The sequence below is a fragment of the Acanthochromis polyacanthus genome, chromosome 1 (assembly GCF_021347895.1).
Source record: "Acanthochromis polyacanthus isolate Apoly-LR-REF ecotype Palm Island chromosome 1, KAUST_Apoly_ChrSc, whole genome shotgun sequence".
NCBI classification, from domain to species: Eukaryota; Metazoa; Chordata; class Actinopteri; family Pomacentridae; genus Acanthochromis; species Acanthochromis polyacanthus.
Genome location: NC_067113.1, coordinates 65,310,372 through 65,331,843, shown reverse-complemented (window position 1 = coordinate 65,331,843; position 21,472 = coordinate 65,310,372). Strand labels below are relative to the sequence as shown.

At 41.5% G+C, this 21,472-nt stretch overlaps 1 protein-coding gene across 2 annotated transcripts in view; it reads left to right on the top strand.

Moving 5' to 3' along the window:
• The window catches only part of scube1 (signal peptide, CUB domain, EGF-like 1), a 236,338-nt gene that overhangs the window by 155,885 nt on the left and 58,981 nt on the right, over window positions 1-21,472 (top strand). For both annotated transcript variants that reach the window (XM_051953882.1, XM_051953875.1), the window contains one exon: window positions 103-219. In XM_051953882.1, coding sequence (XP_051809842.1) covers window positions 103-219 — 117 coding nt within the window. The remainder of the gene's footprint in view (window positions 1-102; window positions 220-21,472) is intronic.

Sequence of the window (21,472 nt, the reverse complement as noted above, 5' to 3'; positions counted from 1 at the left end):
ACCGCCTTTAATGTTTGTAGTTTCATGCCTCAGGGGCAGGAGGTACATGTTAACAAGCCCTTCTTCTCTTTCTTTTTTTCATCTCTGTCCTGCCATCTTTAGAGACCTGTGCTGTGAACAATGGCGGTTGCGACAGGACATGTAAAGACACAGCCACAGGGGTGCGCTGCAGCTGCCCTGTGGGGTTCACCCTGCAGCCCGATGGAAAAACCTGCAAAGGTCAGTAAAGACATGAAGTGTATGCGGTCTTGCTGTAAGGGTCAGTGGTGCACTGCTGCTGTTGACTGACCTCTCTGTGAGTGCAGAGCAGGCCAGGTCCACCTGTGCCTGCTATGACTGGTATCTGAGTGATCTCGAGCCAAACCCTGTCCCTACCATTTGCCTCACTTCCAACGGCAGGAAGCTCCGGTTGCGGTCATTGGCACTGCTGTTGCTTGTTGTTGTTGCTTTTGCAGTTGAGCATTTCTCCACTTCCAACAGCCAAGCATTGACGTCAATGACGGTGGTCCGAGGAAAGGATGCCACAGCAAGGGCCGTAACATCCCAAACAGATTATTATAGTGTTTTGACTTTCCTCTAAACAAACAGCCGCACTGAATGAGGCTGACCTGTGGGTTTGAGCTGAGTCACAGGCTGGTCTTTATAGGCAGCAAAGCTGCATTCCCCTCAGAGCTAGACAAAGCTAGCCTAGCCACGCTAGACAACCCACAGCAACGAATTTAATTCTCTGCCAGGGTGGGTCTAGTTCCCCTCGGTAAGCCTCGAGGTTGGATGCTCCTAAAACTGGCCGACGAATCACCATGAAGTGTAGAGTCAGAAGGTGGGCGTAACTAAGTGACGACAGAGGCGCGACGATTCTGACAGAAACAACCGGAAACAACTAGCCTAGCCGCGCTAGACAACCCACGGCAACAAATTTAATTCTCTGCCAGGGTCGACAACAGTCGTTGAGCTCCAATAGCACCGACTCTGAATAATCTTTAATTAAATAAGGCTTCACCGAACTCCCTCATCCTATGATTTCCGGCGCTCTAGGAACTACGTCAGCCTATTCGTTGTGCTGATTGGTTGTATACCTACCCAATTGCTGCAGAGTGATTTGAAAGACAACCTTTTAGCCCGCCTCCCTCCCTGTCGAGAGTTCCTAAACCCTTGTGTCTTCAGACCTGGGTCTAGCGCGGCTAGGCTAAGACAAAGCAGCAGTGAGAGGGCTGTGAGTAGACAACATTCTCTTTTTAACTTTGGTCACATATATTCACAGGAATATATATAAATATTCTGGAAAAGTTTCATCACTGCTCGGTATAGTAATCATATTCTTACCTCTAATGCGGTGCAGAGTGATAACGTGTTGTCAGTTTGTCTTGTTAGTCCCTTTCAGACATGCACTTCTTTCTGTTCGTCTGACGCCTACTGAACATATGAGAAGTCTGAATGAGACATCTGATCGTTTTTTCTGTAAAAGTCCTGACAGCAGTCTCATTAGGTTGAACATAGTAACATTTCTGTTGTACTTTTATGTAGAGAATTTTGTTTCTTTATTATTCAATCAATCAAAAAGGTTTTGCAACCAAAAAAGAGAGTTGAGACCAAAAAACATAAAATTGCAATCAAAAAATAAAAGATCAATCAAATAGAATAGATCTGAGACCAAAAAAGTTTTAAGTGGCAACCCCCCAAAACTTTTTTTAGATCAAAACAGAACAGGTTGCAAATGAAAATATAATAATTTGAGAACATATTGACTTAACTTCAATCAAAACTAATATTTTTTGCTTGCAAGTTCAAAAGTTTTGGTTGTGATTTCTAAAGTTTTGCTTGCAAGCTCAAAAGTTTTGGTTGCGAATCCTAAAGTTTTGCTTGCGAATCTGACTGAACCAAATGGGCAGTTCCAACGCTGGTGGAAGGGACAAGAGTTCCTATAAGTCGGTTTGACCTTGCTCCACCGCCAGTCACCGCCGCTCCCCTCTGTGCTGTTGCTGGCTGCTTCTGCGCTAGGTTGGCAGCCGGTTGCACACAAATTAATTATGCTAAATATTTTAGGCTACAACCGGTGTTCAAGATTAACTGGTGTTCCGATCAACTGGTGATAACACGGTTTCTGAGACAGATGTTTCGGAGGCGTGGCTTCTAAGGACCCCTTACCTACTGACCAGGAAATAAACAATGGGACAACTTCGTCTATAAAACGAGATTTCTGCTGTTCTATACATTTCGGTCTTGACAAAATAACTGAAAATAAGAGGCATTCTCATTTTAAAAGTCATGCGCTGTCAGGCTACATGAAAGAAAAACTACGTAAACGCAGTTGGGACGAGTGGAGCTGCGATCACTGTTTACTGCAGTTTACTGTTTACTCCTGTCAAAGCAGCAGACAGGAGATCAGCACACGGTGTACATGTCATTTAACAAGAAGTTCACCAAGCCGGGTGATAACAGAATGCCGAAGTGTTGCAGTATAACATTAATATATTGATACAGTATTGGCAGGTTTAGATCACATTGTAGCCACACTATCTTATTTAAATAACACAAATGTCAAAATTTGACCAAAACAGCCCAGCAGTATTTAACGTCTTGGATTTGAAATGCAGCAATTTAGCAAAATTCACAAGACATTCATGTTCAAACCAGCAGCAGAACTATGTTGTGTCATACTACTCTAAACTGACATGTCATTGAGAAAAGACACCAATTCCTTTTCAGTATATCACATATACTGGGGCATTACCTCAGGTGACTGAACAGGAGCTCTATAAACAGGAAGATAAACCCGATGCAGTGGCCCGGGTTCAACTCCAGCTTATGGCTTTTTGCTGTAGGCTTTCTCCATACGTTTCATCTGTCTCTCTACTTACCTGTCAAATAAAGCTAATAAAAAGGAAAAAAAAATAACATTTATTCACAATTATTGGTAGTCATAAGTATATAAGTGTAAAGGTGTTCAGTGAAGATGCAGTTTTTAGTCTGAGAGGGAATTTGCAGATTGAACTTAGCATGGAACAATTCAGCAAGATGATCTTATTTGGTCTGGTTTTATTCATTCTTATTTTATTGTTTCACGTCTTGAGTTGTGAGATCTTGTTTGAAACAGCATCTAGCTATATAGTTCAAGGGTGGGCTCGTTAAGGTTTTGTAGAATGAATATAATCGTCTCTATTATTGTTCTACGTCTTTAGAAATAAAAAAAACTTTAATTTTGTGTTCTATAAAATCAATGCATTGAATTTACAATGCATTGATTCTATAGAATACAATGTTGATTAACTTGCAATGCCCCAGTAAAATAAATAAATCCTGAATAACGGGGTGAAATTAGATGAAGCATATCGTACGTTCTGAGGGCTGGAATGTGAAATCTCTGGTTAGAATGTGGTCAGATGGTTTATATGATGTCATTGTTTTACTTAAAATATGTTTAAAAGTAGAACAACTCAGGTTCAACTGTTTTATCGCAGTAAGCCTTGAAAACGGTATTAGAACTTCTGTTGCTGTTTCTGTCTGACTGAGGACACAGACTGTCACCAGTTAATCTGATGGAGATCATCACACTCTGCCACAGTGAAGCGATATTTCCACTCCGTTAGGTGGAAGTCCTCATTAAACCGAGTATTTTATCGATAGACTGAACAGCCGTGAGTCCAAACAGAGCAATAACGACAATGTTAAAGCTGACAACAAGAACATTTCGCAACAGTTTATTGGTGTCTGTGTGTTTTGAACAGGCATCGGTACAGTCACCTATGCTATGTGTTGCCGTTGTAACAGCCTAACAGCTGTCTCGCAAAAAAAAACAAACAAAAAAAAAAAACCCAGCTGTCTCGCTCACTGAATATCACCAGTTGATGGAACACCAGTTAATCTTGAACACCGGTTGTAGCCTAAAATATTTAGCATAATTAGTTTGTGTGCAACCGGCTACCAACCTAGCGCAGAAGCAGCCAGCAACAGCACAGAGGGGAGCGGCGGTGACTGGCGGTGGAGCAAGGTCAAACCGACCAATAGGAACTCTTGTCCCTTCCACCAGCGTTGGCCCCGCCCATTATTGAATAAATTTCCTATCATAATTCAAGAGCATTTTAAATTGATTTGAGGGCAACATTTATCAATTTCATTCTCAGATTTCGTGATATTGTCTCTCAGAACTCTGCTCTCGCACTCAAATTTGCTCTGCGCGTGCTCAAACTGTGTCCTCGCACTCGGTTACGATGCTGCTCGCGCAGATTTCTCGTGCTCAAACTCAAACTCAAACTCTTGCTCCCACGGAACTTCTGCTCACGGATCTCTGCTCTGCTCTTGGATTATTTGTGTATCAACGCTGTCAACCAATAGAAGGCCGGCTTGCTTTGACCAATCACACTATCCCTGTTTGTATACGGGTGCGTGCGCTGTTTTTCCGAGGAGCGTCGCATACGGGCAGGCACTCTTTCAACAGGTTTTATCCACTCCCTACCTCCGAGGCTGTAATAAATGTGATTTCTTTTATTTTTTTTGACCACTGTTGGAACAAAATATCATTCAATACATACAACAGCGTCCGAGCTTCTCATTGAAATGGCTATATTGTATAATAATAGCGGCATCGAACACTGCTCTTTGAGGTGTGCTGGTGGAGAAAACAATGTCACCATCCTGAAGCTAGCGGGACTACATACTTGATACTTCACACAGCAGCAGCAGAGGTGCAGATGTTGTAGCTGAGAAAGTTTGGAGGTTGCCACTTCTTGCATTCCCAAAATAGTAGGGGTGTCAGATTTTGTTAAGTGACCCAACAAAATCTGACTCCAGATTTTATTTCATATCATACAATCTGCACAGTTAACTCAATCTGCATATTTCTGTTAAACTCCTAGTTTTGAAAGTCTGTCTGTTCTTAATCTGCCATACTGTGATCTGTTCTTACAGACTGTAATTTACTATTTTTAAAAAAAAAAAAAAAAAAAAAAACTTGTTGTAATTTGGTGTTTTAGCTCTTGTAGCAAATAATTTCCCATGTCTGGGATAAAGAAATTCAATTCTATTATATTGTTAACTGGCCCAATAAAAATAACAACAATAACAAATGACTTTATATTTAACTATACTTATATTAAAGACTTTATAAATAAATACCAGACATATTTTGATGCCATGTCTTGCATTCTTAGGGGAGTCCGATTTTAAGTAAGGAGATATAAAGTTTTCTCAGTGAAAAATTATTTTATTGACACGTGTAGAACACTGATGGAATATGAACAATATTTGGTGATTACACCCTGTCCTGTCCTGATGTCCTCATAGGAGTGAAGCTGAGAGTAGTGTAGGATCTCCCCTGATGCTATTTAGGGTGCGCACATACGGATAAGAAGAGGAGGAGAAACATGTCACCTAATCATATTTAACAGGAAAACACGTCTGCAGGTCGGTACTTAATCACATTTAACCCGAAAACAACAGCAAAAACAGTAAACGTACAACAGAAAACCCATCAAGTGGCCACAGAGTGAAACGTAAGTCACGCACGTTCACGCGAAGGGGGAGTCAGATTTTTCCGGGGAGTGTGAAAATTGCACAAAACCGGTCCATTTTAGCAAGCCAACTGCTGTCCCGCTTGCTTCAGGATGGTGACATTGTTTTCTCCACCAGCACACCTCAAAGAGCAGCGTTCGATACTGCTATTATTATACAATATAGCCATTTTAATGAGAAGCTCGGACGCTGTTGTATGTATTGAATGATATTTTATTCCAACAGTGGTCAAAAAATAAAAGAAATCACATTTATTACAGCCCCGGAGGTAGGGAGTGGATTAAACCTGTTGAAAGAGTGCACGCCCTTATGCGACGCTCCTCGGAAAAACAGCGCATGCACCCGTATACAAACAGGGATAGTGTGATTGGTCAAAGCTCGCCGGCCTTCTATTGGTTGACAGCATTGATACACAAAAAATCCAAGAGCAGAGCAGAGATCCGTGAGCAGAAGTTCCGTGAGAGCAAGAGGAAGAGTTTGAGTTTGAGCATGAGAAATCTGCACGAGCAGCATCGTAACCGAGCGCGAGGACACAGTTTGAGCACGCGCAGAGCAAATTTGAGCGCGAGAGCAGAGTTCTGAGAGACAATATCACGAAATCTGAGAATGAAATCGATAAATGCTGCCCTCAAATCAATTTAAAATGCTCTTGAATTATGATAGGAAATTTATTCCATAGCCCATTTGGTTCAGTCAGATTTGCAAGCAAAGCTTTTGGATTCGCAACCAAACCTTTTGAGCTTGCAACCAAAACTTTAGAAATCACAACCAAAACTTTTGAACTTACAAGCAAAACTTTTGAACTTGCAAGCAAAAAATATTAGTTTTGATTGAAGTTAAGTCAATATGTTCTCAAATTATTATATTTTCATTTGCAACCTGTTCTGTTTTGATTTCAAAACATTTTTGGGAGGGTTGCCACTTAATTTTTTTTGGTCTCAGATCTATTCTATTTGATTGATCTTTTAATTTTTGATTGCATGTCACAATTCCCCGGTGCCAGCGCTGATTGAGCTGATCAGGAGCAGCTGGGGAGAGAGACAGCTGAGAGCAATAAACCCGCAATCAGCTCAGCATAAAGTCTGATGCTGTTCACCAGTCCAACGCTGCATTATTGACTCCAACTCCCCGCCACGCCACGCACCCTGCTACCTGCTCCAAGCCGTTGCTGTTTCTTAGACGTCACCCCCCTGGACTCTGCTTCCTTCTCTGGATAATATTCGCGACGCTCTGGACAATCTTGCCCTTTCCAGCCATCGTTACTCTTCCCCTCTGGTTCTGTCAGCTCAGCCCTCCTCCATCTCACACTCTGGACAATCCGTAAGCCATCCCTGTTGATTTAGTAGTTTTATGTTTTGTTTGTTCTCGGCCTTCGGCTCCGCCCTTTGTTTAGTTAGTTCTCTTGTCAGTCGGCCCCTGGTCCTCCTTTAGTTGGTTAGATTCTGTTTAGTTCTCCCTCCTGCTCTTTCACCTCTTACGTTATTTAAAATGAGTTTCTGTTTTGTCTGCATTCCTTAATTTCATTAAATCATTATTTTCTTCACTCTGCTGTCTGCGCCTGCTGCATGGGTTCACACCCGCCTGTTCATGACATTGCAACTTTATGTTTTTTGGTTTCAACTCTCTTTTTTGGTTGCAAAACCTTTTTTGATTGATTGAATAATAAAGAAACAAAATTCTCTCCATATACTTTCAGCACAAGTCTGCATGCCATCACTTTAACAGATAGGTATGCAAAATAAACACATTTTAGGTATGTAAAGGGATTCACAGGAGGAGCCAATATTGGTCCAAAACACCACAGAGCAAAAGGCAATGTTTGAGTGTCAAAGTCATACCTTTCTCATTCTCTGTGTCCTACAATTTCACATCTATTACAAACTGCTGTGAACATGGCCATAAAACTTTACTGCTACGATGACTGAAATTAAAGCTGAAATTTTAAAAAAAAACCCTGTAATTAATGTAATGCAGGTTTTGACAAAGCATTACAGGAGCTGAAGTTCATTTTGGTGCTTCCAGCTGTTTTTAGAATTCTTTCCTCTGAGGGAGAGTTGTGCGATTATGTATGTGGAACAACACCAATAACTTCATTGATTGCTTCTAATTATAACTTAATTCACTTGTAGGAAATTAGAAAACCATCCAGTCTCTCATGATAGCACAGCAATAGTAATGCAAAGAATTCTTAGGGCTCAACCACACATAAAACTGGGAGTCATCAGCATAACAGTGGCAGGATAACTAGTACAGTTACAACTACGTAAAGTTAGGTGGCTTAGTCCAGTGTTTGCAAAGCCGGGGGTCAGGCCTCTTCCAAGGGTCAGAAGATAAATCAGAGAGGTCATGATATTATTAATGGGAGAGGTACAATCCTAATCTGAAAAGAAGACGAATAAATACATTTTAGGTGTCAGATGTAGGGGAGTACAACAAATATAAAAGAGCAGAAAATAAAACATGACAAAAAACTAAAATACAGTACAAATGCCTTAAGACCGTATTGTAGAACAATTAAGTTATTTGTATTTGGAATCATTTGTTTTGTCCTTTTTGGCTCTGGAAAGACTGCTGTTCAACTTTTTGTGGAAAAATGTGAATTTCAGGAATATTTGCAATATTTGCTCTTTGTGTTGCCCTTCCACTACAGTATGACTCTGTCCAAGATAACAAAATTTTTTTTTTACATTGCAGCATTTAAAGATGCCCAGTTCATTTGAGCAACTCAAACTGCTGATGCTTCTGTATCAGATCGTTTGAGTACAGAACAAAGAGAGTGCATGTGGTTTACAGTAGACGTTCTGTGAATCGACCTGTAGTTACGGAGAGAAGGACAATGAAGCTCCACATTCCACTGTCACATATTTTGTGGTTGATAGTTGAATCTTCTTCTGCCTGTTCTTCCTCCCAGCATGGATGGAAAGATGAAACAGCAGGACACTTCACTGCCCAACTAAACCCCACATGTAATAGGCATGCCGTAGACATAAGAATCGTCATAGCAACAAGGCATTGGTCGTGTGACAGCAACATTGCTGTTTGGATATCAGAATCGAGATGCCTTGTGTGATGTGAGTGTGCTCTTATAAATTGTATAATGCTTTCTGTGTGTATGTTCCGGACTGTATGTGTGCTTGCAAAATGAGTGTTAGGCAGTCTGAGAATGTGGCATGTAGGTGTGTGAAATCCTGGAGCCGGAGCTGTCTCAGTCCTGCCAGGCAGACGAAGTGTCGGCAAACTTTGAAATGTTTGAACAGTGAGGCCCACACTGGTGTCTCTCTCTCTCTCTCTCTCTCTCTCTCTCTCTCTCTCTCTCCTGCACTCATGACGTACACACTAGCATACGTAGCACAGACAGCACCATCCAGCTGCAGATGCCATAAATACAGCAGTCGACCCGCAAAAGCACTCAACTAGAAGACCAATCAGGAATATGTACAACTGCAGCAGAATTATCACAATTACGAGGAGCTGTTTCTGGCTGCATATCTGCATTCAATTAACATGTTGTTTGTACATCAGAAAGCAACATCATTAAAGTATATATGACTTGTGTCCAGTAAGGTTTGAAATTCTCTCCAGTTACTTTTATGCAATAGAGTAATAAGTCTTTCACTTTAAATGGCTATATAACTTCTACTAACTTACAGATACACATGGTTATGCTCCGTAACTAGGTAGTCCACTGATAAATGAAGCAACAATGAGAATCCGCTACAGATAGAATCAGCTGCAGGTTCACTGCATCCACCCTACCTTTTCCCTTTTGAAGTTTTGCAGAAACAATTGATAGTGGATTTTTTTATATGACAAAGGCCTCAAAATATGGGATAAGAGTGGGTTTGGGGTATGTACATAAAAATGGACCAAATTTTTCAAGCCTCCTCAGCAGCAGTATCTGCTGACAGGTATGAAAAGAATTGCAGCTGCATGCTTAGAAAACATCTCTTCCGCTGCTCTGTTGTCAAGTTCAAGCCCAGCAGCTTGTGTGAACACTTCCACTCTGTGTCCTCAGGTGATTTCTGGTCCTCACAGAACCCAGCATTTACAGAGGTGGAAAAATGAAAAGTTCCCCCACTGCTTTTTGGGCCCAGGTTGAGTGGGGAAGATGGATAGGAGTGCGGTCCAGCTGTGCCACGCCCACATAATTTGGCTGTGGATCAGCCCCCAGGCTTCATAAATCCAGCACTGAGGGTAGCTGAGAGACACAGTGCAGGCAGCACACATCGATCAATATCTATCAACCGGGCACCAACCAGGACACTACACTCAGCTGGATGTTAAGGTCACTTAACTCAAAGACTGTGGAGACACACTGTGAAATAACCCATAGGTCTACGGGAGATATTTTCAAAACTTTAAGTGTGGACTCACTTCTTCACTCATCATTTTAAATTTCTAGAGTGTGCCAGTAATCAATGGCCCAACGAGTGGCAACTCCATCTGCCTTAAGGCTAAAGGACTTGTCAGGAAGAACATTTTGTTTTTGTGTCCCTGCCTTTGCCAATTCATCCAAATGACCAAAAATATGTTGTGTCTCTTATTTCTAACTGTATCTATCAAGCCAGACAGTTAGTGTTTGGATTTCAACCCAATCCAAATGTCATTGCTGAGAGAAATTAATGTTTTTCCTCCTCAAAAATTTGATTTACAAAATTACAAAACTACAAGGGCTAGTTGGACTGTCACCTCACAGCTTGAAGGGCCTGGGTTCATCTTTCATAATAATAATAATAACAATTTTTATTTATAGACACTTTTTAAAGCACCTAAGTACACTGTACAAAGCAAGCAAAGGTAAAACACATCCACATCATAAAACTACTGTAAATAATGTCAAAAGTTAAAAAAAAAGAAATTTCTTATTTTTAAAAAATCAGAAGAAAAAAGAGAAATGGAAATCGGAGTGAGTATGCTTGCTTAAACATGTGCATCTTGAAATGGGATTTGAAAATGTCTCGCATGCCAATGTTTCGGATGTCAGGAGGAAGGAAGTTCCAGAGGCAGGAGGCAGAGCGGCTGAAGGCTCTGGACCCCATGGAGGTCACACAGGCAGGATTCATGGCGAGGCTGAGGGAGGAAGATGACCTGAGGGTCCGGCTTTGCGTGTTGATGTGGAGGAGTTCAGAGAGGTACCGAGGAGAGACGTTGTGGAGGGCCTTGAAGGTTAGCAGCATGTTTTATAGATGATGGGGTGTGATTGGGAGTCAGTGAAGTTGTTTGAGAACAAGGGTGATGTGGTGGAGAGAAGGTGTCCTGGTTATGATCTGGGATGCAGCATTCTGAATTAGCTGGTGTTTAGAGGACCTGAGAGTGGACCAGGATGGTGGAGCTGACAGGAGTGAGGGAGGGACGGAGGCAGTTAATGGTGCAAAGATGAAAGTATGCAGACCAAGTGATGTTACTGATGTGGGTTTGGAATGACATTGTGCCATCTAGGACTACACCCAGACTCTTGATTTGCAGGGAGAAAGAGGAGTTGTCGATGGCAATGGTGAAACTGTTAGCTTTTGTGAGAGTTAATTTTGAACCGATGAGGAGAACCTGTTTTGTCATAGCTGAGTTTGAGAAAGTTGGAGGAGGACCAGGATTTGATTTGATTTGATAGGCTCCAAACCCGCTGTGATCCTATAGAGGATAAAGTGATGTATAGATAATGGATGGCCAGCCAGATCTGGGACAGTAGGGACCTCATGGTCAGACTTGAACAACAGATATTGTGTGAACATGGTTCCTGTCTTTAAATAGCCCAGCCAGCTGTTAACATTAAAGTAGTTTTGGTTCTTCAGGGTGTAACCTATCCCAGCAGGCAACTGATAAGACCAGGGCACACCCTATACGCCTGTTTAGCATATATACGAGGGTACTTAAAAAGTTCTCAGCCTCCCCTGGAAACAAGGAGCGTAAGTCCCATTTTGAGGCATAAATGTGTCCTGAAAAGCCTTATTTCTGTTCACAAAAACTCTAATGTTTAAAGCAGTCAAAGAAAAAAGGAGAGGAAAGCTTCGATCTAGCTGCTGTTGCTCCAAAACGTGGCTTTCAACTTTTGCTCCATGAACCTTCACCCGATCTGTGCTGTCTGATTTCTGGCTCATTCCCAAATAAAAATCCCACTGGCATCATTGTCATATTTAAAGTGATGATAAAATCATTCATGCTGTCCGAGAGTGTCTGGACGCGTAAGATGTGACTTTTACAATTGCGATAGCTTGAACATCAATGGACCAAGCGTGATGAAGTTAAAGATGTCTGTTGAAAAGTAATGCGAGAACAGTCCTTCTCCTGTGCTGTTTGTGGTGAGGCGGAGAACTTGTTGAAGTACCTTTGTAGAAAAGTGCATTCACACACTGGGCAATTTGGAGTTCCCATTCCCCTAAAATTCATGTGTTTGGATGTGGAGTTAGCTGTAAGTGTATTTGAAATGAGAACCATCTTGCAGGTGACTCTTCTATGCATTGTCATCTGGCTTTTAATGTTGCTGGTATGAATGACTTTGACATTTTTTTAATCAGCTTTCACTGTGTTGATGTATCTCTTCTGTTCTTCAGTTGAAGTGCCATCATTCACCAGTAAGCTTTTTTCTTCCATTCAGCCAGAGCTGGATCTGAAATTTGCTAAGTATGTTTGTGCTTTCGTCCTTTCTTTCGTGACAGTTTTTTTTTCTTCAATTGATTAAAGTCATCCTGTGTGACAGATGCTCTCTGTAACCTTGGTGACAACACACAAAGGTTGCAGTGACTGAGAGTTAGCCAATCAATGTCTCTAGCTGGAGCCTATACGTGTGTGTATATGCAATGTGTGGGTGTGTTTCGACTTTGGTGGCACATGTAATCACAGTCCTGTTCGCAGCGTATTGTAGTGCATAAACTGGGGTATAATTGCTTGCATTTAGCAGTTTTCTGAACATAGTAGTTAGCGGCAAGATAAGTGCCACGCTGTGAGGTGGCCTCATCTAATGTGCCACTAAATTGCTTGATAAAGACAGACAGCTCGCTCTCCTCCTCTCTCTCTCACTGTCTGCGTTTACCTCGCTCTGAAGCCAAGGGGATGTGCCCTGTCGTGCCTGTCTATCATAATCATTTCAATATAAACTATGTAGGGCATGTTTAAAACCCACCAGTCTGATGAACGCCCTTTCATCTGTGCTGACAGACAAGGCGGTTCAGCCTCTCACGATGACAGACACGCCAGCCCAAGGAGGCGGTTCATCATGGGCTCTCGTGCCGACAACTGGGTGAGAGAGAGAGACACAGGGAAAGATTTTTTTTAACGGTTTCCAGATGTTTGATTAGAAGGTGCACATTGGAGGTTAGATGTTCCTGTAGGATATGTGTGTGCCCATGCATGCTTCTGTTTCTGCGGGTTAATTAGCACACATATAGGTTGCATGATAGTCTGTATTTTGTGCACATACAAACTCACAGAGGGTTGCGTGTGCGTGGTTGTGTGTGCTGTGGATAGCGTGTGGTCGCTGTGCTGTGCTGCGCAATACGCAGTGTGTATTGGCACCTAAGACACGTCCTCACTGGCCTGCATTCCTCCTCTACCTGAAAACAGCTGAAAACACCTGAAAACACACACACACTGACACAAAAAGTCTAATCAAATTAAGACAAGGCCATGATCAGATCATTTTGCCAAGAAACTAGCAGACTGGAATAGAACAAAGAACATACGATTAGTCAGCAGGAACTTGAGGCAGCCGCAAGGTGGTGAGAAAATGTATAGGAACGACTCCATAATCAACCCTTTCAACCCTTCTGTCTCTGCTCTGGTGTAGGACAGCTTCAACCGTAGCTTCACTCTGAGTGCACCATTGCAACAACAATATAATTCTGTCCACATCTAGGAAATAAAACGATGAAAGTTTTTTTACGTTAGCACCTATTTTGAACATTATCATATTGGAGATGATGTTAAGAGAGGAGACGATTGCTACTCAAGGACATTAAGAGGGCAGAAAAATTATATTTGTTGACAGTGGCGGCTGGTGAAAAATATTCTAGGTGGGACTGTACCATATCAAGTCAGTTTCAGTAACCATCCCGATACAACAGAAACGGCAGGATATCAGTGCTCTGTGAAATAATAATTATTTAAAGCCAATATTAATAACTTGAGGCATTTTTGCACAAGACATGAACAACATATTGCGTAACCACAATTTTGGCAATAAATTATATATACAGCTGAGCACATGAAACAGTGTTATATAAGTATTATGTTAAGTGTTAAGTATATTAAGAAATTAATACTAGAACAGAAAAATACTGTACAGTAAATTATGATAAAGCTAAATGTTACTAACTGATCAGAACTGCAACAATTAAGTGATTTTTCAATTAGCAGACAAAGAAAAATACAATCTGCAACAATTTTGATGATTTCAACATTTTAGTGAACAAGCCAGAAAATGATGAGCAGATTACATAAGCAAACACATACTATATAGACAAAATATCCAGCGATTACTCAGTGCAATACATTTCTGGATGATGTGTTGTGCGAAAGTCAACTTTATACAAAGAAAAATCTGGTCACATGTGTGTGTGTGTGTATACAGACAGACAGTACTCCTTCTGTTGAAGATTACTTTGTATGAATATGAAACAGGCCTGGACAAAAATGATGGTACCCTTAATTTTGTTGCACAACCTTTTAAACCAGTCACTGCAGTCAGGTGATTTCTGTAACTCTCAGTGAGACTTCTGCATGTGTCGACTCCTGGTGAGCAAACTGCTCCAGCTGTCTCAGGTGTGAAGGCTGTCCTTCTCCAGACTGCATGTGTCAGCTCCTTCCACAGATGTTCAGTAGAATTCAGATCAGGGCTCATTGGAGACCACTTCAGAACAGTTCAGTGTGTAACTGTGTTACACTTCATCTCTTCATCTAGCTGCGTCGCGATGTTAGCCTTGCCTACCATCATTAGCTTAACGGTGTTCTCCATATGTGCCCTCCTACTCTCGAGTTTCTTTATTTTCTCGGATAAATGTTTCATATCTCTTACTCCTAACACAGTCCATGCCGTGTCTGTTCCAGCCGTTTTATAGTGCAAACACGGGAAGCAATATAAAGCATTTGCATGACTGCATCCAGCTAGCCAAGCCTTCCTCTTGTACCAATTACGAGAGAAGCCTCTTGTATAAAATTTACCTTTCTCGCTGGTTTGTTGACTTATTTTGATATTAGGTTGATCTGGGCCTCGCTGTTTTATTTTGAGTTTTTCCACCAATGTTCTCCTTTCAAATGGATTTAGGAGAAGAGATCATACACTTTCACCGTCCGCCTCGCCCATCATTGTCACTGTCACAGTTATCCACCGCACTCACTTGGCTTGGGGCGATATTGATTTCGCCCCTCTGGGCATCAGATTTGACAACGCTGATTGGATAAATTTCTGTTGCTATGTCGAATCTCTTGTCGGTCATTGGCTGCTCTGCCGCACTGGAAGGGCGATTTCTCCAGTGCCCCAGCAGCTCAGCAGAGATGAACAGCAAACTATTTTCCCCGAAAATTCTAATTAATATTTTGTACATGACATGTAATTGCGAATTTAAACACACGGTGCTAAAAAATAACTGATTATTGTTTATTTAAAAAAAAATTAAAATTAAAAATCAGAAACACCGGGGGGGGGGGGGGGGGGCGGCGCCCAAGCACCCTCTATTGGCCAGCTGCCATTGTTTGTTGACCTTAGTGAGCTTAACTAATCAGCACTAGTTTTCTCTAAATGTACCAGTTGGTAGTCGTGTTTCAGTGCTTGTCATAAGTTGCTACCCTGTAGTGGGAGCTTTTTCTAACTTGAAAATGGCTCTGAAAAGGGGAAGTTGTCGCACTTGGAAAATGCACAAATGTCTGGATAGCCGAAAACAGCGCAAGTACAAAATGTCCTGTAGATGGATAGTCAGATAAAAGAGAGCAGTGCTGCTCCAATTTTTGAGCTATTGTCTCTCAAATGATTACACTGGTTTTCAAAATGTGCATGTATGTCTAATTTTGGTGTGCTTGGTATGCAAACTGTTTCTAAATTGCAACAAAAAATTCTTTTAAAGGAAACTTAATTATTTTATGCTTAATGCAAGTTGAAGATACATTGAGTGTAGAAGTGATATGCTGCTGCACAAAAACCTGAGTGCTTTGTGTGGCTTTCATCCACCCCAACTGCTTTTGTCGGTTCTAATGCAGTTTGTAAATGAGGAGCTTCTCTCATTCAAAAAAGTTGCTCCAGACCATAATCGAGCCAGCAGTTATGTTGCACCATTACGTAACTGGGAAAACAGTTTAGTTGTATTAAGATGCTATTTTGGGAGACAGGGATGGTGTGTTGGTACACTTTGTCTTGTCCTTATTTCCTAAGTGAACAGTCGCATATTAAAGGACCAGCCAAATTCAGGCAGAGACACACTAACCCAGTCTTAACGCTGTGGCTGCTATCACCTTACATGACTGCAGTGTGGTTTTCGAGTCCCTGTTGGGGTCAAAGCGGACCTAGATCATTGGCTGTTTAATTGTTGTGCAAAACTGAGCGTTTCCCTTGGCTCACATGCACCCATGGAGTGTTTGTTATTAAACAAAATCAAGCGTTGGGGTCGTTTAATACCTGAATAAATACACGCTGCCTCCCGGCCTGATGTCTGTCCTCTCCACTGGCAACACCCTGCAAAGACAGGCTATGCTCTCCAAGAAAACTAGATCCCCTGTCCTCCCTCCGTAATTATTTGAGGAGGTTCGGGTTTCTGCAAATGTATTCCATTTAATTGCTTTTTACTTAAAATATTTGGTATAATCACATAGCTCCTCTCCACCATGTGCAGCTTGTACTGTGGAGGTATGAGCACCACATTCCTACAGGCAAGTTTAAAAGTGCTACAAGTGACAAGAATTTTATTCCTGGTTGATTTGTATTGGCATGTTTTGTTTTCCGGTCTCAGTATTTCAAGGAGACAGGTAGACAGGCATTCTTACATAACATCCTGACCCTTCTCTTGACCCACTGGCTGCTGGGATCAGAGGTGAGGAGTTAAGGTTTATTCACTCCACCCTCCTTGGTGCTGACTGGTTTATGCCGCAGCACTGACCAGTTCGGTCGGTCGCTGCCTCTTAATCAGGCAGCTGAGCTCCACAGCAGCATCAGGGTCGCTTCTGGAGTCGGGTTTCTCATTCCAAACACTGGGCTTCTCAAACACAGCCCTGAGGCTCACAGAGGAGCAGGCGAAGGGGTGGAGGGCTTGTTTCCTTTGGCCCAGGTGGATGTTAGCAAGCCTTCTCATTTGGCTCTCAACCTCCTCCGTGGCCGCTACAGCGTGTGTGAAGAGTTCATTTCAAAAATCTACCCTGGAAGAAATATTCATTCCCTGAAGATTACCATTCAACTACCAGTAGATTCCATCAAAATTCCATTCTGCTGGAGACCTTTATTGAGGTTATTGATATTTTGTGTTAATAAGTTACAGAATATTTTGCTTTGAGATTTCTAAAAAAAAAAAAAAAAAACGGCATGTATGTCCTTATTGGTTAATTTAATACTTTTGTTACAAGTCAACCTTATTTCAAAAACTATTAAGGTGGTGTTCATTAGCAAAATTCTTGAAATTGTGACTCTGTCCAGTGTTGCAGACCCAATGGATCTGACTAAACTTCTCAACCCGCTGCATATAAAGCTATCAATGATGTTGTGCTCTGAGTTCTCCATTATCAGCCATACAACTCCTGAACCACGGCTCACTGCTTCCTCATCTGCTGCTGAACGCTGTTCCAGACACTCCTCAGAACAAAAAGAAGTTGTTTCAGTATTTAGGTGCATTTCTAAACATATGGAAATGTTGGAAATTCAAAAATTTATCATAACACGTGTGTCTGAAACTGACAGCGTCAAGTGTTAAATACAACGAAATGATACTGCAGATGAATCATGATGGACACATAGCATGTAACTTCATGAAAATGTTACTTTTCTCAAATGAATACACACAACACTCTATTTTCTTATGTCATTGTTATATTATTTTGTTATGGTTTCATTGCACCAGACTGCACTAACGTGACTCCACTGTTGTCAGTTCACCTAAACTTCTGACATTCATGTAACAGTAGCGCATTTGTTGAAATTATGTTAAAATTTGTAATATATTTGAAGAGTAACTTGCTTTAGGCTTTATAGAAGCACCTTGCTTTTGGGTCCGTTTAACACTCCCTCTTTGCTAATGTCAATTGACATTTAGGTTGTGTAGTTCAGACACAAGTTGTAAAACTATTTTTTTGTGTATTTAATAAGCTGTTCTCAGAACTGTCATTAGCTATGTTAAATTGGAAATATACTCCTTTTGCCTTTTTTCTTTCTTTACCACCAATTCAGTATACCTTTAAAAGGGTCCAAAAAACATCAAATTTGTCTTTGAGAAACTTGCAAATTGCACGTCGTATGCAGACAGACAGCCAGTATGTCAGTAAAAGACTTGAAATGCCTGGTAGGCCTGATGTTTAGAAAGACAAACAGCTTCTGGCAAAGGATGCAACTATTGATTGAAGGCTGGAGTAAGATATTGATCGTCTCGGGTAAATGCCAGAGATGGATCCCAGGAGAAAGCTAGTATGTGTCTGTGTGCCTAAACACACAGCAGTGTGCAAATTGTCTATAGAAAAAGTGACAAATGGCTTGTCTCTCCCAGAGCAGACAGTGGCGGAAAGAGTTGGACGTTTGTAGAGGAAACATTGGAGTGACAGACATAACATCACCACTGCATGTGTGTATGTGTGTACACATTTGTGCACATGAATGCATGCTTTTTACTCGGCTGCGTGATTGCTGGAAACAAGCAGGGGCAGTTGTCAGTGTGAATCAGCCTTTTTTTGCTTCTCAGTGCTGTCCATGTACAGCCAAATGTGAAGTGTTATTCAATTAATTAGGACCGTCCTCATTAACAAACTCCTCCTGCAAGATTGCCTCTGGCACCCCAGATGTTGGAGTGTGATGACATCTCGATGCCCATTCATGTGGACACTCAAATTTTATTCATCATATTATTCTTCCACTGCTTCTCAGACTCATATACAGAGACAGGCAATGCAAAAATGCCACATTTTCAGCCATGCTAGAAGCACTGCTCTGGAGATGGAAGTCAGCCTCAACCTTTAACAAACTTACCTCAGTTAACATTTGGGTGTACTGCTGCTAAATTTTGTACAGGCATTCATGATACCCAGATGATGAATCCAACACAACTTGGAGAACCTTTGACTTTACCTCTAGCTCCATCATGAAGTTGTAATCTGTGGTTGTCCAATATTTTGGGAAATGGTTGAGAAATAAAGGCAACATAGAGGATCTAAAAATTGTATTTCCTTGACTGTTCATTTGAGGATGGCCCCAAAAGTCCCCACCGACCTCAATGTTAAGAGGTCCACAGCTGTCCTTCACTTGATGGTTACTCAAATAACGCACTGATTATAGGAGGGGACTTCAACATGGTGTGTGACCCAGGAATGGACAGGCACAGTACCACAGGAAACCAGCGAGTGTGGCAATCCTCAGAAACAGTTCAACAATATATGAAGGATTTTGGTCTTTGTGATGCGTGGCGCTCTCATCATCCTACCGTAAGAGAATACACATTCTTTTCTTCAGCTCATCGTTCTTACTCTAGATTATTTTTTAATTAGCAACACGCTGATGAATGACATTTCAGAAATCAAAATCCATCCCATTACCGTCAGCGATCATGCACCTGTATCATTCACTCTTAAAAATAAGAATAATAAACCCCCAACTACAAACTGGAGATTTAACACATTACTTAAAGATTCCGAATTTATCAGCTATGTTAAATAGCTGAGAACATGTCAGGTAGACCCCATGTTATGGGGTGGGGTGCCCTGGATCTTGGGCTGCGGCGGGGGCGCAGGTCCATCCCGGGTGGCCGTCTGGGGTGGCTGGTTCCCCTGGCGATGTTGACCCTCTGCCTGGGGGGGTGGGGGTTGCCTCTTGGATGCCTGGGGCCTGGGGTCCTGTGCTGGGTCCGCCATGGGTCTCCGGCCCCTGGCGGGGTCGGCGGCCGCCGGTCTTGGTCGCCTGGGGCCCGGCCCCGCTGGACGCTGGGGGTCCTGGCCGGGTTCTCCCTCTGCCCCCTTCCGGGCCGATCCATGGTCGTCCTCGTGGTTTGGTGGCTCGGATCTCTATTTTGTCATTGCCGCCCACTTGCCTGGGTCTTGTGGGCTCTCGGGCCCGCTTCTGGCCTTCACGGAGGTCAGAGGTCATAGTTGCATGATCACAGTCACAATTGCACCGTTCTCTGCATGTTGTCTTGTGGGGTGTTAAGTTTGTCCTGGTGCCAAGATATCAAAAGACATGTTTCCTCTGTTTGTTTGTTTCACATAGATGATTTGAATAATTACTAGCTGTGTTTCCTAACAAAACCCATAGGATGCATTCCGGTGTGTCTTTATTAAGGTGTACTAGCTTGTTGTCTGTTGTGTCGGTTTCAATTGAAAGATAATTGTATTCTTGCACTCTTCCTTTTCTCTTCACTATCCCCCCTTGTTGTTGTTTTTTTCTTCCTCTCTTCTCGTTTCTCTCTTCCTGCCTTTCCCCTGTCAGGTCCGGCAAATTTATGTATATTTAACTAATTAACAAGTATTCAAACTAAATAAATTACTGTACAGTATCAAGGGGAGTCTTATACTTATAAACTCCCCTTGGAAAAGCAAACTTGTATGGCACAATGCAGCAGCCAGATCCCCATTCTGCCTGCTCTGTTGCCGGACAGGACAAAAAAAAAATAATAATAAAAATAAATTAAAATTATCGGCAAAGCTCTCGCCAGTAGAATAGAAAAAGTAACCCCCCTTATAATACATCCTGATAAAACAGGTTTTATTAAAGGGAGACATTCTTCTACTAATAGATTAATTAATATGACAGATTATTCCACAATACATCATTTAGAATCCACGATCATCTCGTTAGACGCAGAAAAAGCATTTGATCGAGTAAATTGGAAATTTCTGTTTGCAACATTAAACAGATTTGGTTTTGGGCCATCTTTTATAGACTGGATAAAAATCTTTTATAATAACCCGGCTGCATGTGTTAAGACTAATGACCAGACTTCTCCAAGTTTCTGTTTGCAGAGAGGCACCAGACAGGGCTGCCCACTTTCTCCATCACTTTTCGCCATCTTTATTGAACCTCTTGCAGCTGCCATAAGACAAAACAAAGACATCAGAGGAATCCAAGCCAAAAATATAGTACATAAAATCAGTCTTTATGCAGATGATGTATTACTTTTCCTAAATAACTCCAAATCATCTATCTCCCAGACAATTACACTTATTAATAAATTTTCATTGATATCTGATTATTCTATCAACTGGTCTAAGACTACAGCCATGCCGATTAATTGTGACATACCAAGAATAACTAACATCACAATACAGTCTGGAAACCTCAGATGTTTAGGCATAAATATCTCTCCCATGATATCAGAACTTACAAAACTAAATTATGTTCAGTTATTGAAAACAACAGAGGATGATCTTTTACAGTGGAAGCACTTACCCATATCACTCATGGGGAGAGTTGCAACTATTAAAATGATGCTTTTACCTAAAGTTAACTATCTATTCTCAATGATACCATCCAAACCATCCTTCTGTTGGTTTAAATCACTGGACTCACATATATCCAAATTTCTTTGGAAACACAAACCATCACGTATCAGTCTAAAGACTCTACAACATACTAAAGATAGAGGTGGACTGGATTTACCTAACTTCAGTCACTACTTCCTAGCTAGTAAGTTGCAGTATATTTCCAAATGGCTAAAACCTAGTAATGTAGATGAGCTATGGTTAGATGTAGAGCAAGCAATATGTGAGGACATAGCCATTTCTGACTTGCCATTTATCAGCACAACTATTAAATTTCATCAGTGTTTCAAAAGCATTAATATCAGCTCCTCTTTAAAGC